The 19,067-nt window shown below is 44.5% G+C and overlaps 2 protein-coding genes across 2 annotated transcripts; both read left to right on the top strand.

Annotated features, from left to right (window-relative positions):
• Positions 1-12,020: 12,020 nt before the first annotated feature.
• On the top strand, positions 12,021-17,712 carry LOC140134458 (uncharacterized). Its single transcript, XM_072154928.1, has 12 exons — positions 12,021-12,340; positions 12,426-12,500; positions 12,624-12,707; positions 13,243-13,263; positions 13,790-13,804; positions 13,893-13,976; positions 14,108-14,155; positions 14,488-14,562; positions 14,662-14,765; positions 15,087-15,228; positions 15,539-15,695; positions 17,664-17,712. The coding sequence occupies exons 1-12, from the start codon at positions 12,121-12,123 to the stop codon at positions 17,710-17,712; spliced, it is 1,074 nt and encodes a 357-aa protein (XP_072011029.1). The 5' UTR covers positions 12,021-12,120.
• LOC140109666 (RAC family serine/threonine-protein kinase homolog) lies at positions 15,117-18,821 on the top strand. Its single transcript, XM_072132121.1, has 7 exons — positions 15,117-15,228; positions 15,539-15,695; positions 16,520-16,654; positions 17,664-17,802; positions 17,916-18,107; positions 18,232-18,347; positions 18,486-18,821. Exons 5-7 carry the CDS (start codon positions 17,979-17,981, stop codon positions 18,535-18,537), a joined length of 297 nt encoding a protein of 98 aa, XP_071988222.1. The 5' UTR covers positions 15,117-15,228; positions 15,539-15,695; positions 16,520-16,654; positions 17,664-17,802; positions 17,916-17,978; the 3' UTR covers positions 18,538-18,821.
• Positions 18,822-19,067: the final 246 nt, after the last annotated feature.

Raw genomic sequence — 19,067 nt, 5'->3', positions numbered from 1 at the left:
TAGTGCAGCCGCGCCATAAAAGGGCTGTGTGGCGTGGACCCTTCTTAAATACCTGTGCAAGGAGTCTAGAAAGAAAGTGCAGAGTCAGAAAGAAAACTGGCGCACTTCTTTTAGTAAATGTGCTCCAATGTGTTTTGGCCAGATATTGGGGCACATTTACTTACCCGGTCCTGTTGCGATCCCTGATACGGACGGTCCAACGAAGATGAACTCTGGCTCGATTCACCAACATCGTGTGCCCGAGATCCTGTATCTGTTGCTTCCCCACTCAGGTCCGCCGGAGTACACCTTCTTCTTCCCGGTGCATGTAAGTGCATGTCTTGCGACACAATTTGCGATGTTAAATCCTGTGCGTTAAATGCGACGCACATCGGAAATCGTCGGGAGACCCGGCGAAATACGGTCCGCGGACCCTTAGTGAATGAGCCCCATTGATTTTACAATTACTTAAAGCCTCAATAAAAGAACCTATGGTCAGTTTCACAGCCCAATCTTGTCACTGGCACTGAAAGCTTAGGTGTACAGTGCCTCATATTCACCATATTCAGACCTAGAAACAGCTCCCTGGCCTGTTCATTTACCTGTGTCATGGAATGGATGGGTCCTTCTGAATCTCACAGCTGCTATTTAACCCCTTAAGGACGCAGCCATTATGTAGCTTAAGGCTCAGTCCCATTTTTGGATTCTGACTTGCGTCACTTTATATGGTTATAACTAGAGATGAGCGCACATACTCGTCCGAGCGTGATGCTCGTTCGAGCATTAGCGTACTCGAAACTGCTCGTTGCTCGGACGAATACTTTGCCCGCTCGAGAAAATGGCATCTCCCGCCGTTGTGATTTTTGGCGGCCAGAAACAGAGCCAATCACAAGCCAGGAGACTCTGCACTCCACCCAGCATGACGTGGTACCCTTACACGTCGATAGCAGTGGTTGGCTGGCCAGATCAGGTGACCCTGGAATAGACTAGCCCCTGCCCGCGCTGCTCGCGTCATTCTCTGTCTGGATGCCGCTAGGGAGAGAGCTGCTGCTGGTCAGGGAAAGCGTTAGGGTGCTCTATTAGAATAGTGTTAGGCAGGAGTGATTCTACAAGAACCCAACAGTCCTTCTTAGGGCTACAATAACATTTTATTTTACTTTTTTTTTGTTTGCTTGTGGCTGGGCTTGCTGCCACTAGTAGTGCAGCTAGTACCATATTGTGAGGAATTTGCTGGGAGACTTGCGACCGTTGTGTTTAGCTCTTAGTGACACGCATATCCACCTCAAACACCGAAGTGGGACAATTTATTAGGGGTTTGATTTGAATCAGTCTGCTGATTTATTTTTTTTACGTTTATTTCTTTTTATAACTCAAAGTCATCAGGCACAGCACAAAATCCAGTTGTGTGCTGTCAGTGTAGGTTAGAAACTAGCCATAGCAATAAGATAGCATCGTTTTGTTTAAAAAAATAAATAAATAAAAAAAAATAAACACAAAAAAAAAAATTTAAAGTTTACACTTTAATTTGGAAAATGTTTAACCCGAGGGCTAGGGGTAGAGGACGAGCGCGTGGACGTGGGCGTCCAACTACTGCATGGGTCAGAGGCCGTGGTCCTGGGCGGGGTGAGACACCACCTGCTGATGAGGGAGCAGGGGAACGCTGCAGAGCTACACTCCCTAGGTTCATCATGTCTCAAGTTACTGGGACTTGTGATAGAGCACTGTTGAGGCCAGAACAGTGCGAAGAGGTGATGTCGTGGATTGCGGATTCTAGCCATTTGTCCACCAGTCAGTCTTCCACGCAGTCCACCCATGTCACCGAAATCAGCACTCCTCCAGCTCCTCCAACTCAGCCTCCTTCCCCCCAGTCTGCCCCCTCCCAGCAGGTTTTCCACCGGTCACAGTCTGTGGGTGATGATGACATTATTGACGTAGTGGAAGAAGTGTGTAAAGAGGTGTCGGACGATGAGGAGACACGGTTGTCAGACAGTGGTGAAGTTTTTGTCAGGGCAGGAAGTCCGAGGGGGGAGCAGACTGAGGGATCGGAGGATGATGAGGTGACAGACCCAAGCTGGGTTGATAGGCCGGGTGAACACAGTGCTTCTGAGACGGAGGCGAGTCCTATAGCAGAACAGGTTGGAAGAGGCAGTGGTGGGGCCAGATGGAGAGGCAGGGCCAGAGCTGGTGCATCAGCACCAAATGTTTCCCGTAGTCAAGCTCCCGTGGCGAGGGCTAGATTTTCAGAAGTCTGGAGGTTCTTTAAAGAAACACCGGATGACCGACGGACTGTGGTGTGCAACCTGTGCCAAACCTGGATCAGCAGGGGTTCCACAACTACTAGCTTAACTACCACCAGTATGCAGGCATATGAATGCTAAACACCCCACTCAATGGCACCAAGCCCGTTCACCTCCGGCCGGGCACACCACTGCTCCTTCCCCTGTGTCATCTGCTAGTCAGCCACCTGCCCAGGACCCCGGCCCAAACACCTCCCGTGCAGGGCCGATTCTAGCATATTTGCTGCCTGAGGCGAATATTAAAATGCTGCCCCCCCCCCCTCCGCTACCTGTTCAGAAAATGCTGAAAACTTTACTAACAATTAACATCCCTACAGACAGCTCCCTGACACTGTGTGACTGACTACAGGTTCTGGGAGCCATTAGTGGCATCTAGTACCTTATAGATGACAATCTCTTCCATCAGGAGGACTTTATTCCGGGTTCTCCAATCCATGACGTATCACTGCTGAATTCATGGCCAGATATCTTCAGCTCCATGCAGCATCTCCCCCCGGCGTCCTTAAAAATACCACAGTCACTTACAGTATGAAGTCTCCTGGATAACAACACTGCGCTCCTAAATAACCCTCACAACACAAGTGACCGCACGCTACCCCACATAGAACACATCCCTTCATTATATATAAATATTCTACTGGAATTATAGCATGTACAGCACCAATCAATATACAACACCCCTAATTTATTAATACAGACCCCCCCCCCCAATATTTGGTTTACATGATGCAAAGTAATCTATTGTATCTTATGAATAATATATCCCACCCAGTTATTATGTTACATGTGAATTTATATAGAGTACTACCCTGATTGATGTAAATATATAGCACCTCCTAATGAATATATATATATAATTTATTTTTATAGGCCCCCCAGTATAAACAGTATCCAGCCCCATATAAATATATACAGCCCCCCAGAATAAACAGAATCTGGCCCCATATAAATATATACCCCCCCCCTCAAGAATAAACAGAATCTGGTCCCATATAAATATATACAGCCCCCCAGAATAAACAGAGTATGGCCCCCGATATAAATATATACAGCCCCCCACAATAAACAGAATCTGGCCCCCCATATAAATATATACAGCCCCCCAGAATAAACAGGATCTGGCCCCCCATATAAATATATACAGCCCCCCAGAATAAACAGAATCTGGCCCCCCATATAAATATATACAGCCCCCCAGAATAAACAGAATCTGGCCCCCCCATATAAATATATACAGCCCCCCCCCCAGTGTAATAAGAATTTGGCCCCCCATATAAATATATACAGCCCCCCCCCCCAGTGTAATAAGAATTTGGCCCCCCATATAAATATATACAGCCCCCCCAGAATAAACAGAATCTGGCCCCATATAAATATATACCCCCCCCTAAGAATAAACAGAATCTGGTCCCATATAAATATATACAGCCCCCCAGAATAAACAGAGTATGGCCCCCGATATAAATATATACAGCCCCCCAGAATAAACAGAATCTGGCCCCCCATATAAATATATACAGCCCCCCAGAATAAACAGAATCTGGCCCCCATATAAATATATACAGCCCCCCAGAATAAACAGAATCTGGCCCCCCATATAAATATATACAGCCCCCCAGAATAAACAGAATCTGGCCCCCCCATATAAATATATACAGCCCCCCCCCCAGTGTAATAAGAATTTGGGCCCCCATATAAATATATACAGCCCCCCCCCCAGTGTAATAAGAATTTGGCCCCCCATATAAATATATACAGCCCCCCCCCCAGTGTAATAAGAATTTGGCCCCCCATATAAATATATACAGCCCCCCCCCCCAGTGTAATAAGAATTTGGCCCCTCATATAAATATATACAACCCCCCCCCCCCCCCAGGAAAAATGGGATCTGGCCCCTTATAACTATACACAGCCTCCCTAGTAAAAAAGTATATATCGAAGACAACCCCCCCCCCCCCGTTACAGTAGTAATCGCCCCCTAATATATATATTTAATTAATAATTGGACAATAAAAATAATAAAACTTGTACTTACCTCACGGCAGGGTGCTCCCACGGCGCGCGGCTCCCATATTCACGCGGCTCTTCTGGCAGCGGCTCTTCTGGCTGAGTGACACAGGCGCGTTACGTCATCATCAGCCGCCTGTGTCACTGCACTGTACGGAGCGACGCCAGCAGCCGTAAAGGCGCTGCGCCGCTCCGCATGTAAATCGCACCTGTTTCTTAAAGAGACAGGTGCGATTTATCTGAAGGGAGATTCGGGCGCCAGCGGGCGCCCGAATCGCCCAGATTGGAGCTGCAAAATGCCGCTTTTAAAGAGGGCCGCATTCTGCCGCCCGAGGCGAGATTTTCATCTCGCCTCATGGCAGATGCGGCCCTGCTCCCGTGCGAAAGCCCCATCTTCGCCTCCACGATCCTCCACAGCATCCACCAGCGTTCAGCTCTCCATACCCCAGACGCTGGAGCGCAAAAGGAAGTATAGCGCAAAACCACCCACACACCCAAGCCCTCAACGTCCACAAGTTGCTTAGCCTGGAGATGCTGCCCTATAGGCTGGTAGAGACTGAGGCCTTTCGAAACCTCATGGCGGCAGCCGCCCCTCGGTATTCGGTCCCCAGCAGCCACTACTTTTCCCGATGTGCCATCCCAGCCCTGCACAAGCACGTGTCAGAGAACATCATCCGTGCCTTGACCAACGCCGTTTCTGACAAGGTCCACCTGACCACGGACACGTGGACGAGTGCTGCCGGGCAGGGCCACTATATATCACTGACGGCACATTGGGTTAACTTGGTGGAGGCTGGGACCGAGTCTGACCCTGGGGTTGGTCATATACTGCCGACGCCGAGGATTGCGGGGTCTACCTCGGTCCAGGTCTCAAAGGCCTACTATGCCTCCTCCTCCTCCCACCCCTCCTCCACCTCCTCCTCCGAATTACCATCCGTGGGCATGGCGCCATTGGTAGCTCTAGGCACAGCAGCAGTGCTGTCGCTAAGCGACAGCAGGCGGTGCTCAAACTGCTGAGCCTAGGCGATAAAAGGCACACCGCCCAAGAGCTATTACAGGGCATCACGGCTCAGACTGATCTGTGACTGGCACCGCTGAACCTGAAGCCAGGCATGGTTGTGTGTGACAACGGCCGTAACCTGGTGGCGGTTCTGCAACTCGGCAGACTGACACATGTGCCATGCCTGGCCCATGTGTTAAATCTCATAGTTCAGCGTTTCCTCAAGACATACCCCAATCTGTCTGATTTGCTCACGAAGGGTGCGCCGCATCTGTGCGCATTTCAGGAAGTCCAGCACAGATGCTGCCACTCTCAGGGCAGCGCAGCGCCGCCTCCAACTGCCCGCTCACCGACTGTTGTGCGACGTGCCCACGAGGTGGAATTCAACATTAACCATGTTATCCAGAGTTTACCAGCAGCGCAGAGCGATTGTAGACTGCCAGATGTCAACTTCCACCAGAACTGGTAGTCAGGTCAGTCAGCTTCCTCAAGTCTACAATGAGGAGTGGACGTGGATGTCTGATATCTGTCATCATCAGCCTCACCATCCCGCTGCTTGGCCTGTTGAAAAACTCTCTGGTCAGCATGAAGTCGGAAGCTTTGCGCTCGTCACAAGAGACGGGGGAAGAAGATTCCCTTGTTGATAGCCAAAGCACCCTTAGGTCTGTTTCTCAGCGCATAACGGAGGAGGTGGAGGAGGATGAGGAGGAAGAGGAGGAGAATGTTGGCGAGACAGAAGAGGGGACCATTGTTCAGTCCTTCACTGTTCAGCGTGTATGGGCAGAAGAAGAGGAGTTGGAGGAGGAGGAAATGGGCAGTCAGGCCAGTGAGGGGAGTGAATTCTTGCGCGTTGGGACTCTGGCGCATATGGCAGATTTCATGCTAGGCTGCCTATCCCGTGACCCTCGCGTTCAAAGAATTTATTCCAGCACTGATTACTGGGTATTCACTCTCCTGGACCCACGGTACAAGCAAAATCTTTCCACTCTCATCCCTGGAGAGGAAAGGAGTGTGAGAATGCATGAATACCAGCAGGCCCTGGTGCACAAGCTGAAACAGTATTTCCCTTCTGACAGCGCTAGCGGCAGAGGGCGTACTTCTGCGGGACAAGTAGCGAGGGAAAGTAGGCGAGTAGGCAGCTTGTCCAGCACTGGCAGGGGTACGCTTTACAAGGCCTTTGCCAGTTTTATGTCACCCCAGCAAGACACTGTCACCTGTCCCCAGTCTCGGCAGAGTAGGGCTGATCTTTACAGAAAGATGGTGAGGGAGTACGTAGCTGACCATACCATCATCCTAAATGATCACACAGCTCCCTACAACTACTGGGTTTCAAAGCTGGACATGTGGCACGAACTGGCGCTGTACGCCTTGGAGGTTCTTGCCTGCCCTGCCGCTAGCGCGTTGTCCATGCCCACCTGTCCCTATTCCCAGCACTGTATCCTGTGTTTATATATGGGGACGAGTCGGACCGGAAGCTGAACTTAGCGGAGCTTATGTGCACCTGTAAACAAACTTACCTCCCCGGTCTTTTTTTTAAAGAGTCGGAATAAATAAAAGATTCCCAGCAAGTGATGATGTGGGAGAGAGGGGGAGGTTTTAGCTAGTGACAAGTCCTCGGCTTTATAGAAAAGACAGACACACATTGTGGGAGGGGAAAAGGAAAGCGGTTGAGTCCTCTTCTTCTTATTGGTGGCGATATCCATTAATACAAATAATGTTCAAGTACATCTCTGGTAGAAAGCACCTCTTTGGGAGAGCGTGCACATGCCCTTTGGGGAGGCTTTACTCTAGTGGAGATTTTATGTGCCAGAAATGAACCCCCAGGAAGAGGCTCCAGCACCCCTTTAAATTGGACCAACTTCAATAATGTACTCCTACCATGTACTACTTAAACACATAGGGGGTAATTTATCATACACCGGCACTCTGGGCAATGGCCTGTGATAAAGTTTCCCCCCACCGCTGCAATGGTGGATTCATCATGAGGTTTAGACCTCATAAACCATCTGGCAGCAGTGCTGCTGTACTTTTGAGTAAAAAATCAGCGAACATTCAGAAGTGAAATGTGTGCAGACAGAGTGCAGGAACATACTGCCGACTGCATACCTTCATGGACCTCCATGCCCACACGGCATAATGGTTATGCAGTTGCCAGAATAATCGCATTTTTTTCACAATACAAAAACTGAAAAACTGGCATAGAAGCACTGATCTCCCCCATAGACTCCAGCATAAAGGTGCCAGCAGTGGTGGCTTTTAATCCTTTGTATCTGCCTGGCTGTACAAAATGGCTCAGGTGACTGAAGAGCAGTAGCAGTCCTGGAGAGAAGTCCCGTATTTAGCAAAAAACTAGGTGTGAACCGAGCCTTTGGCCACATTCAGACGACCGTGTGATCACCCAGATCAGATCCCGGGTGGGCACAGGGCCAGGAGAGGTGGGACGAGTGCTCTTTACCCCTCCTCCCCCAATAGGCAGAGTAGTGGCTCGGTAATTTGGTGTGCTCACCAAACAGTCACCTGAGATACAGAAGTCTATGGGGCCTGTGATCTGGTCACAAATGATGTCGCTAAATCACGGCCCCCATAACGGCTGTCTCTGTGAGACCATAAGTATACTGTGAAAGTGCTTTATTTTCCAAGTTTTGTAGTTCCAAAATCAAATGAAGCCTTTCATGTAAACTACACTTCTCAAAAAAAGGAAACACTCAAATGACACATCCTAAATGTGGATAAATGAAATATTTTCATTGAATACTTTTGTTCTGTACAAAGTTGATTGTGCTGACCACAAAATCACAAAAAAACAACCAATGGAGGCCAGGATTTGGAGTCACCCACAAAATGAAAACTACAGGCTGCTCTAACTTTGATGATATGTCTGTAAAACAAGTCAAATTGAAGCTCAGTTTTTTTCTGTGGCTGCCACTTACCTGTATGACCTCCCTACAATGCCTTGTATGCTCCTGATGAGGTTGCGGATGGTGTCCTGAGGACTCACCTTCCAGACCTGGACCAAATCATCCACCAACACCTGGACCTGGTCTGTGATGCAACATGACGTGGGTGGATGGAATGAGACATGTACAACATCCCCCACTGGGGCCTAGCCTTTTAATAGCGTGGGAGCAGTCAGAGCCCTACGTACCTATGTAGGATGGCTTTGCACTGCCTAGCGCTCGTCTGCACTCATAGTGCTGGGTACTAGGGAAAAGAGGCCTTGTCCACATCTTGACAGGTCTCTGGCATGTTTCCACCTGCCAGCCACCTAATGATAGCACAAGAAATGGGGGGGAGAGGCTGAAGATGTAGGTTTCTCCATGGGGCAACCCCAATGTGAATGTATTCCTGGTGGTGGTGAATGGGGCGCCAGTGGTGGTAACAGCTTTACACAGGGATCACTTAGAGGCAGAGTTTTCAAAGCATTTACCTTACAGTTTGTTTATTCTGAACTCGGCAAAGGCCACAACATCAATAATATCAACTGGGTCATGATGACTGGATGGATATAGTTCCATGGTAAAGGTCGCTTCAGGATGGAGATGGATAGCTGGCTACTTCAGCAGCAGAATGGGGCAGACTCCTGAAGGTGAATGTTTGGGTGGGCCTGATCTCTAGACAGGCCATGAACTGAATAGTGCCGCGCCTAGACTCTGGACACTAGCACTGATCGTGGATGTCAACCACTTGATTGCTGATAGCGCCAGCCAAGGGCTCCATGGAGAAACCTCAGGGGAAAGAGAGCAGAACCTTCCACCCCAAAGGCTTATGTAACCTCCCTGGGGTCTTCCCGGGGTAATTCTCGGCGTCTGCCAGTGCCCGACCTGCGCAACTCCTTACAGGAGCCTGAGCCTTCTCAGTGTGTTAGATAACACAGTAAAATACATCTGTATTGCACTGTTTTAGGTGAATAGGAGCTTGGACAAGTGATCAGAGCATTGCTTGTTCAAGCTCACCTATAAGGCCCAATCCACACTTGCGAGTGTGATGCGATGAACTCGCATCACACTCGCAACGCATGCTGCCGGATCACTGCCCGGCCCGAACGCTGCAAACCGGAATGGAACTCAGCATGTCAGTTCTGTTCCGGTTTGCAGTGTTTGGGTCGTGCGAACCGAGCAGCATGCGTTGCGAGTGTGATGCGGGTTCATAGAAACGGGCCATAGAAAATAAAAAAAAAAACTGTTTAAAACACTTGATAAAGTCTTTTCAATTAAAATAATTTTATTTAATAATAAAATAAAAGTCCCCTAAACACCAACACATCTAATAAAGTAATAAGAAAACTCCACATATTCAGTATTGCCATGTTCGTAACAAGCTGTACAAAAAATGGTTACATTTTTGGACCCTGTTGGTGAACGGCATTAAAAAAAAACATGAAAAACTAGCCAAAATTTTTAATTTTTCATAAAATTTCTGCGTCAAAATTGTAACACTGTAAAGAAAAACTTGACACGTGAAAAATAAAACCAGCTCTGCAAGCAAAAAACAAGCAATAATATTAAAGTTGTGTCTCCGAAAAGATGGCAATACTCTATATTAGTTTTTCTTCAATAAAATTGATAAAATATATTAAAAATATATAAATAAGACATCACCGTAATGATAGTGTTCTATACAATGAAGATAACATATTATTTTCATGGTATGGTGAACAACCCTATAAATAAAGCAAAAAACAGAAACCAGAATTGATTATTTTCATTTCCTTCACAGATTCAAGAGTTAATAAAATCTCATCAATAAGCTAAACACACCCTAAAATAAAGTATTTACCGTATATACTCGAGTATAAGCCGACCCGAGTATAAGCCGAGACCCCTAATTTTACCACCAAAAACTGGAAAAACCTATTGACTCGAATATAAGCCGAGGGTGTAGTATACAGCCAGCCAGCCCCCTGTAGTATACAGCCAGCCTCCCCCCTGTAGCATACAGCCTGCCCCAAGTAGTATACAGCCTGCCCCCAAGTAGTATACAGCCTGCCCCCAAGTAGTACACAGCCTGCCCCCAAGTAGTACACAGCCTGCCCCCAAGTAGTATACAGCCTGCTCCAATAGTAGTATACAGCCTGCCCAATAGTAGTATACAGCCTGCCCCAATAGTAGTATACAGCTTGCCCCAATAGTAGTATACAGCCTGCCCCAATAGCAGTATATAGCCTGCCCCATTAGTAGTATACAGCCTGCCCCAATAGTAGTATACAGCCTGCCCCCAGTATGCCAAGTGAATAAAAAAAACAAACTTAATACTCACCCTCCGACGATACTCACCTTTGATGCTCGGCACGGCTCCCGGTCCTTCGGCGGTGGCTCCCGTTCCTGGCGGCGGCTTCCGAACCTCGGTGACAGCTCCCCTCTTCTTTCTTCACTGGCGGCTCCCGGTCTCTTTTCTTTTTCACTAGCCGGCAGTCGCGTCCATGCGACTTGCCAGCGGGTGCACACTATGATGCGGCAGTGTCGCCGCCGATGACGTCATCAGCGGCGACAGCGCCGCATCATAGTGTGTGCGCCCGCCCGCAGATCGCATGGAAGCCACTGCCGGCTAGTGAAGAAAGAAAAGAGACCGGGAGCCGCCAGTGAAGAAAGAAGAGGGGAGCGGAGCCGCTGCCAAGAATCGGGAGCTGCCGCCGAGGATCCGGACACCGGAGGGTGAGTATTATTATTTTTTTTTTGCCCCTTTATGTTTGCCCCTTAGTTGACTCGTGTATAAGCCGAGGTGAAGTTTTTCAGCACATTTTTTGTGCTGAAAATCTCGGCTTATACACGAATATATACGGTATGTTGCAGAAAATAAGCCCTTATATGTCCAAATTATAGAATTTATTTAATTTAGCCAAAATAATTTAAATTTCAAAATTCAACCAATAAAAGGGTTAACAAACTTCATAAAAGTTTTTTACATACATTGAAGGGTGTAGTTTCTATAATGTTGTAACTTATGGGGTTTTACTATTATTTAGGCACTGAAAGTGACCTGAAAGCTGAGCTGGTCCTTTAAAAGTCTGATTCTGTGTTTTTTATGAAAATTTAAAAAATTGCACCTAAAGCCTTATAACATCCTACAAAAACGAGAAAAGACGCATAAAAAACCATGTTGACATGAAGCAGAAATGCAGTAATTGTTAATTATCAAGTAATTTGTCTGTTATGAATAATTTTCCAAATTTTCACCAAATATAAGTTTTTTTCATAAATAAACACAAAACATATCCCCAAATTTTTCAACTAACAAGAAGTATAATGAGTCACGAGAAGATAATATCAAAATCACCTGGATATGTAAAAGCGTTTTAAAGTTACAACCCTTTATAGTAACACATGCCAGATTTGAACAAATGGGGAGTGTCAGGAAGGTGAAAGTAAGGGGTTAAAGGGGATGCCTTACAAGGAAGCTAAAAGAGTCAAATTTTTCCTTATATCATCCTGGAAAATTTTTCTGAATCCTTCCTCAATTTCACCAAATTTGCAACTAAGAATAAAATATTTCCAAAATATGAGGGTTGTACCCACATTTGTCAGAGACATCTGTAAATTTTTGGGCCATCTATGAAATATTATAGGTTTATTCTATTAGAATTGTAGATCATGTGTTCCGGAACTTAATTTGCATATATCATATTATGATGTCATAATGGCACTTCTCCTTCACCTCATTTGCATATCCATTATGACATCATCAGACATTTCCTATAAATTGAGAGCGCAGGCAGGGATCTGTAACAGTTCTGTTGTCTTCTCCGTAGGATACAGACCTGTCCTCTGCGACCTGAGCGTCTATTGACACAGGAAGCGATTTTACAAGAGATTTTCTAACTTCTCTGGTTCTTTGTGAATCATGATGTGGACTCTGCTGCTGATAACATCTGTCCTCATTGGCCGTTCCCTCTGCTGTATACCATGTGATCGCAGAGGGAAAGATCTAATGGATGATTATCATACCATCCTGAACAGCCAGGTGGACAATAATGCAGAGGCCTTCGCCACCATGAAGAGCGTTAGTAAAGGTTACGAGCGCGAAGTCCTGGACTACCTGGAAAATGAGGTCCAGCAGCTGGGTGAGTCTTTATTACTATTATTTACAATAACACAATTTCTATATATAGACAGATTATAATAATTGTATCTGTGTTTATATTCCAGATGAATACACCATATCGGAAATAGTATCCGAATATAAACTAGCTGTGGAAGTCATTGAAAAGATTAATGTAAAAGGTAAATACAACTTCAACATTTTGCTTCTAATAAAGGAAATTGCTGGGAACATTCTGGGGGGCTCGGATTTCTACATGAGGGATTGTATTATCTGACAGTATTCCTTCTCTTTCTATATTCTAGATGCCAACCTTCTTTACACCATTGGACGTGTGTTCAACAAGCTGAAAGAAAAGGTCAAAAATATTGTCCAGGATGGAAAACCAAGTAAGTGACATCTTTCTTCATGTTAGGAGAGAAGCAGCCTTGGATTTATATGTGACGGGTAGAAGCAGGTAGTGATAATGGGGAGGTCACCTCTATTACATGTCTACATGCACCTCCACCATTGTCCTGACTACTTCCAGGCATCATGGTTACAACCTCCTAAAGTGATGGATCTCATCTTTAGACCAGGGACCACCTTCTTTGAAATTCCCAAGTTTGATATAAAGGTTTAGCATTATCAATATAGTGGAGATAAATGTGTCATGTAACTCAAATAATATTGTACAAGACTGATGATAACATGTATCAGAATGAATAACAAATGGAGCTACTTCACATGTCACTCCTTTACATTTATTGTGCTCCAAGTGTCTTTAAGATTGCCAGATTTAGTTTTTTCATTTCTTTTACTAATTATAGCATAGTAATTGGGAATCGCTATTTCTGCACTTTTCTATTAGCGCAGGGTTAAATATATATTTTCAATGAAATATTGTCCACTAATCAGTCTTTCTGCTTCTCTCTCTTTTATCAGGGAGGTGCCCAAATAAACAGGGTAAGTTCTTAAAGATCATTATTTCTTTATAACATGTACAAAACTTACATGTAAGGCCCCATGCACCCGAACATGTCCTATTTACAGGCATCAAACAAGGGGCCATGGTATTTTGTTTGTGGCCCATCTGACATGTAAATAGAAAAAGATTGCCGGGGCCATAGACCAGGGCAGGAATAGGACCTGCTCTTTCTTTTGCAGCCCAGGCAGTTCGGTCATGTCTAGTAATATAAGGTAATACAAACTAGTAGTTTCTTTATAAGCACCAATAGTATCAATGCTTCTATATTTCCCTTGCTTTATACACAAGAAAGCCAGAATCACATTGGCCGCCATGGATGTGTCTCTGTAGCAGAAGCTGCTATGGACTATACAGGCCCAGACCCTACAGGGGCAGCTCAGATAGCATTCACTGAAATCTCCTACACATTGACCAGGGACAGACATTAACATACAGTAATAATAAGTAACATAGAGCTTAGACATTCACCATTTATGCGTCTCTTCTTTATTTCCCATTGTCCAGGTCCAAAGAGCTGTGGTAAGTACATTTTATAGGATATTTTATCTTATTTTATCTATAAATTCCTATAACATTATTAGGATATAACACAAATGTTTTTCCTCAGGTTTAATGGTGCAAGAATTTATCAACTGCAAGACCTGCGCCAAGGAGAATGTTATTTGTGCTGGAGGCCCTCCACAAAATCAAGGTAGAGTATAAGATTTCTAGCAGTGTCCATAGGATATCGTATTGTATCATCCCCAGTATTATTATTCTGTGTCTCTGACTATATTCTCCTGACTGGATGAAATTATTTACTGATGTGTCCTCTTTTCACAGAATACTTTGACCGGTGTAGCTGCCTGTGCAATAAACAGAGATGTTTCGGTAAAGTACCACTTCTATTATTATATATAGAAATACAGATATAAAATATACACACACACACACACACACACACACACATATATATATTAGTGTAGGATCACACAGGAGTCACAATGATCACTTTATACTGAATATACACAACACTTTCTATAGGCCATGGTTTTGGGCCAAGTTTTGTAAATATAACAGAAATAATATTGCTGTATGCAGAGGCCTGACTGACCCTACTATTAGCCATGGGGGTCTGTCTGTCCTATCCATCACATGATGCATCTGGCACTAGTATTATGTTCTATCATATACTTTGCTCATATTTGATTCTATGTTTTTAGACCTAATCACCGGAAAGCAATGCACTGCCTGTAAGGACCACAGGGAACATCTGTCAGAGACTCTGAAATGTGGAGGTGAGGAGATGGATCCAGTTATCATCTAGAAACTGCATAATACATCCAAAACTATGACTAACATTAAAGATATTTTCTGTCATTTTCGTTGTTATCTAGAGCAAACAATCAAAGTTATCGAATATGAGGATGTGTCCCTGGACTGTGCCCTTGACTGGCATGGCCGGCTGGAAGACTCCTCCTACAGAAACACCTTCACTAAGGTAAGTACAAGACAAAAGGGGAGTCAGGATTGTTATCATTTAGACTCAGTTCACACCTGCTTCTGGGCTTTCTGTAACACTCTCTGTTTTATGGTTAATGTAAAGGCAACTAAAAGTGGGAGGTCTTCTATTCCCCATAGATCTTTATTAATAAGTGAAAGTGGAAGCACAAGTGTGAACTCAGCCTAAGTTCTAAAACCTCTCCTATTTTTTTCTCATAAAGCCCACGGCTAAGATATTTCTTGCCCCTAGAGATAATGACTATGGTAGATATAATGCTGAACTACAAGGCTCTAATAATCCTCTATATGTTTTCTCCAGCGTCCATACTTTAAAGCTAAAGTCACGGAAGAGGCCTATCTACACCTTAAAGCCGTACATCCGGACGACGCTGGCACGTACACTTGTACCACCACAGTGAAGTTTGATTTGCCGGTCAGCCGCATCGTCTATCACGTGACAGGTAAGGATGTCTTATACTTTAAGTATTGGTAATACTAAAAGGGTTGGACCAAGATTTAAGGTTTGCCCTTTTTAACAGGACCCCCACCAATCACAGGGACAGGGGGTCCTGTTCTCTTGTCTGAATGGAGCAGCAGACTGTGATGTACAGAGGCAGTTCTGTCACCTGCTTATTGTAGAAGTCCATGGTGGGAGCCATGAGTGATATGATTCAGATATATCATATTGTTATTTCATATTTGAGATATATTATAATGCTGTTATTTCTGTCTTGATGATATGAAGTAATAATTCTTCTTCTCTTCCTTCAGTTGAAAGCCCATCACTAGGGGAGGAAATCAAATTCACACCTCGCCCCACACTTCCTGATAGGCTTGACCTGGACGGTCCAGAACCACCGAGCACAATGGCCATAGTAGCAATAACTATGGGTGTCGGTGCTGCCATCGTGATGGTTGCTGGTATAGGGTAAGTAATGCTAATAAAGCTGTTTTTATCCCATATTATGCATCAAGCAGTTCAGGAGCGATGTATACAGATTCTGTTCTCATGGGATCCAAATGAAATTTCACTTCCTAGTAGCTGTCCAGTCGCTATTCATATACTGATATATCTATTGGGATAACTGAGCCATTAGTAGGGTAAAGTCCATATGATATCAGGTCTTCATTGTCCCTTATGGATAGAATATCTCCACAGTTATCAATGCCTTGTGCCTACCAGATATTGTACTGTAAGTGACTACCATATCATACCTCACAGGGTTAGGATTTAATGCAGTGATGGCAAACCTTTTATATACTGAGTGCCCAAACTACAACCAAATCCCACTTATTTATCCCAAAGTACCAACAAGGCAATTTAAGCAGTAAATTATTTCTCCCTTCTCTATCATAGCTTTCATAGCTTTACAGTAGAAAGACGGAGTGACAAAATCAGGTTCTCCTAAATAGGAAGAATTTTCGGGCCTAGAGCAGGAGCTACAATGATAATGCAGATCTGCCCACCCCTTCCCATTCCTCCTGTAGTGTAAAATAGCAGTGTTAAGGACATCGCACTGGTTTTGGACGCTATCTTGACTGTCCTGGGCTGTCTGGGAATCCTCTTTGGGGATGGCCTGGGTGCCCAAAGAGAGGGTTCTGAGTGCCACCTCTGGCACCCGTGCCATAGGTTCGCCACCACTGAATTAATGGATCAGCACACAGTCATTCCATGTTCAGTCTATTGTTGTAGAGCTTAGATCTCACATGTAAAAGGAAGCTAATCAGATAACTTGAACTCCTTTCTTTCAGCATCGCCATCTGGTTCGTCTTAAGGAAAATAAAAAAATCTAAAGAGCCTAAGGAAGAAGAGCCGGTGTAAAGGCGCAAGCCACAACTGTCAGGAGGAACACACCAACGTATACATATATATAAAACATGTGACAGGTAAGCATATCTTACACCTTACTAAATGGTAATACTTAAATAGTTGGACCATGATTTTAAGTTTGGCCATATTAACAGGACCCCAACCAATCACAGGGACAGGGGCTCCTGTTCTCTCGTCTTATGGCTGTCAGTGTCACCATCATGTTGTTTGCTGGTATATGGTAATTAATGCTAATAAGATAGTTTTGATCGCTTATTATGCATCAACCAGTTCAGAAATGATGCATTCAGATTCTACTCTGATTGGATATAAATTAAATTTCACTTCTTAAATCACTCACCCATGCACACAGTAGGGTAAAGTCCACATGACAGCAGGTCCTTTATGTGACTAACATATTCCACACAGGCTTAGGAATGAAAGGATCGGTGTGCGGTCCGTCCATGTTCAGTCTATTGTTATACTTATTTACTGTGCTCTAATGTGCACCTTGGAAGATCACCAGGTAATTGACATTTACTGTATAATATTGGGGGGGGGGGGGTTACATAGGGGCTAATTATTGTGAATATTTTCTTTATATGACTTTTGCAGGAAGTTCCTTCTCCTTTGTCAGCCACTGATTAACATGTAATGCCCCATCTTTCTTAGGGAGAGGTTCTGCAGTAGCTTTAGTGTGTATTACAGGCTCCCCGAGTTACATACAAGATAGGGTCTGTAGGTTTGTTCTTAAGTTGAGTTTGTATTTTAGTTGGAACTGTATATTTTATCATTGTAATCCCAGCCAGAACTTTTTTGGTCTCTGTGACAATTGGATTTTAAAAATGTTGGGTTGTCATAAGAATCAGGATTAACTCTAAAGCTTCATTGCAGATACCTGTGATAACTGTTACAGCTGATCATTGTAGCCTAGGACTAAAGTACAATAAATTACCAATATCCAGAGGTCCGTTTGTAACTGGGGTTCGTATGTAAGTCGAGTGTGTATATAGATCTGTTCCACAGCTGCTGCAGAGCTTCTTTATTTTATACTATTTGTGAATTGTGTAATTCTTCTTTCTGCAGTGACCTGAAGCCAAACAACATCCTCCTAGATGACTTTGGACACATATAAATCGCTTACTACAGCTCTGCAGCCATCAATGTGTCTAGGGAGGACACAACAACAGGCTTGGTAGACAAGGCTAGTTATGGTGCCCCAGAGGTAAGGAACATAGAATCCCTATGGAGCCTGTTGTCTAAAGACCGATCCTCATGTAATTGTGTGTGATACCCTTACCAGAATAATCTCTTATCTCATGACTGATGTTCTTCCAGGTGCTTGACGGGAAGCAGTACAACCATCAGGTGGATTCATTTTCCTTTGGCGTCATCCTGTTCATGATGTGCGTAGAAGAACAACCATTCTACAGCAAAGGCTCAGTGGAGGAATATCACCTGTCACTGATGAGGGACGTCCCTGTTTTCATTCCTGGGATGTGCCCTGAAACCATGAGCTTCATAGAAGGGGTGAGTAGTAGGAGAAGATGGAGAAGGATAGTGGTTTGATTATGAGAACTGCTCATAGACATTGGATTATAACCTATTGCATTAGTCATATATTATATATCTTATTATCTCTCTTATTTTCCAGCTCCTGAGCAAATCTCCAAGTGAACGACTGCCAATAACATCTGCCACCAGATCCCACCCGTTCTTCATCTCTATTGACTGGAGTTATGTGGAGTCCGGCAAGGCCAATGGTTCTCTGTAAGTATAACACCCACAAATATCCTAGTGATATTATTGCAGTTATAGACATACAACCCTTAATCCCCCCCCCCCATAGTATATACATTATATATGTGCAGAGATGATACTTAGACGTGTATATTTCTCTCCTTACAGGACTACAGGCACCAGTAACATCCAGGACCGTTTATTCTCTACCGATTTATGACTTTCTCACCGATTTCCACCACATACCATCCATATAGATTTGAGCACCTATTATCCAGGGATGTTATCCGATCGCCATATTTGGGGTCAGGAAGGAATTTTTTTCCCTAATATGAGGACAAAACAACTTATAGTCCTCATGGGTTTTTCGCCTTCCTCTGGATAAACATAGCAAGTCATTACAAGGTTGACACTGAAGAACTTCTCTCAACCACACTTGCTATGTAACACCTAGAAAGCTCATCTACAACACGGTGACAAATAAAAATCTAAATCTGTATCTACATTTTAAACATACAATGATGTTATGTCTTTATTATTTCAATATACAGAACTTATTATGAACTAATATTATGATTAGGTGTGTTTGGGTAGGATTTAACATATCCTCTTCTAGCGTGTGTTGGCTGTGTTTCAAATCAGTTCTAAATGCATTTGTGCACTGTCTCAAGAAAATGACTCAGACAACTGCTGATGCAAGACTTGCAAATGCTACTTGTCGCCCTGGGCAAAAATCAGCACTACGCAAGC

The sequence above is a fragment of the Engystomops pustulosus genome, chromosome 1 (assembly GCF_040894005.1).
Source record: "Engystomops pustulosus chromosome 1, aEngPut4.maternal, whole genome shotgun sequence".
Taxonomy (NCBI): Eukaryota; Metazoa; Chordata; class Amphibia; order Anura; family Leptodactylidae; genus Engystomops; species Engystomops pustulosus.
The sequence above is the reverse complement of the archived record's forward strand: the minus strand, read 5'-3'. Positions and strand labels throughout refer to the sequence as shown.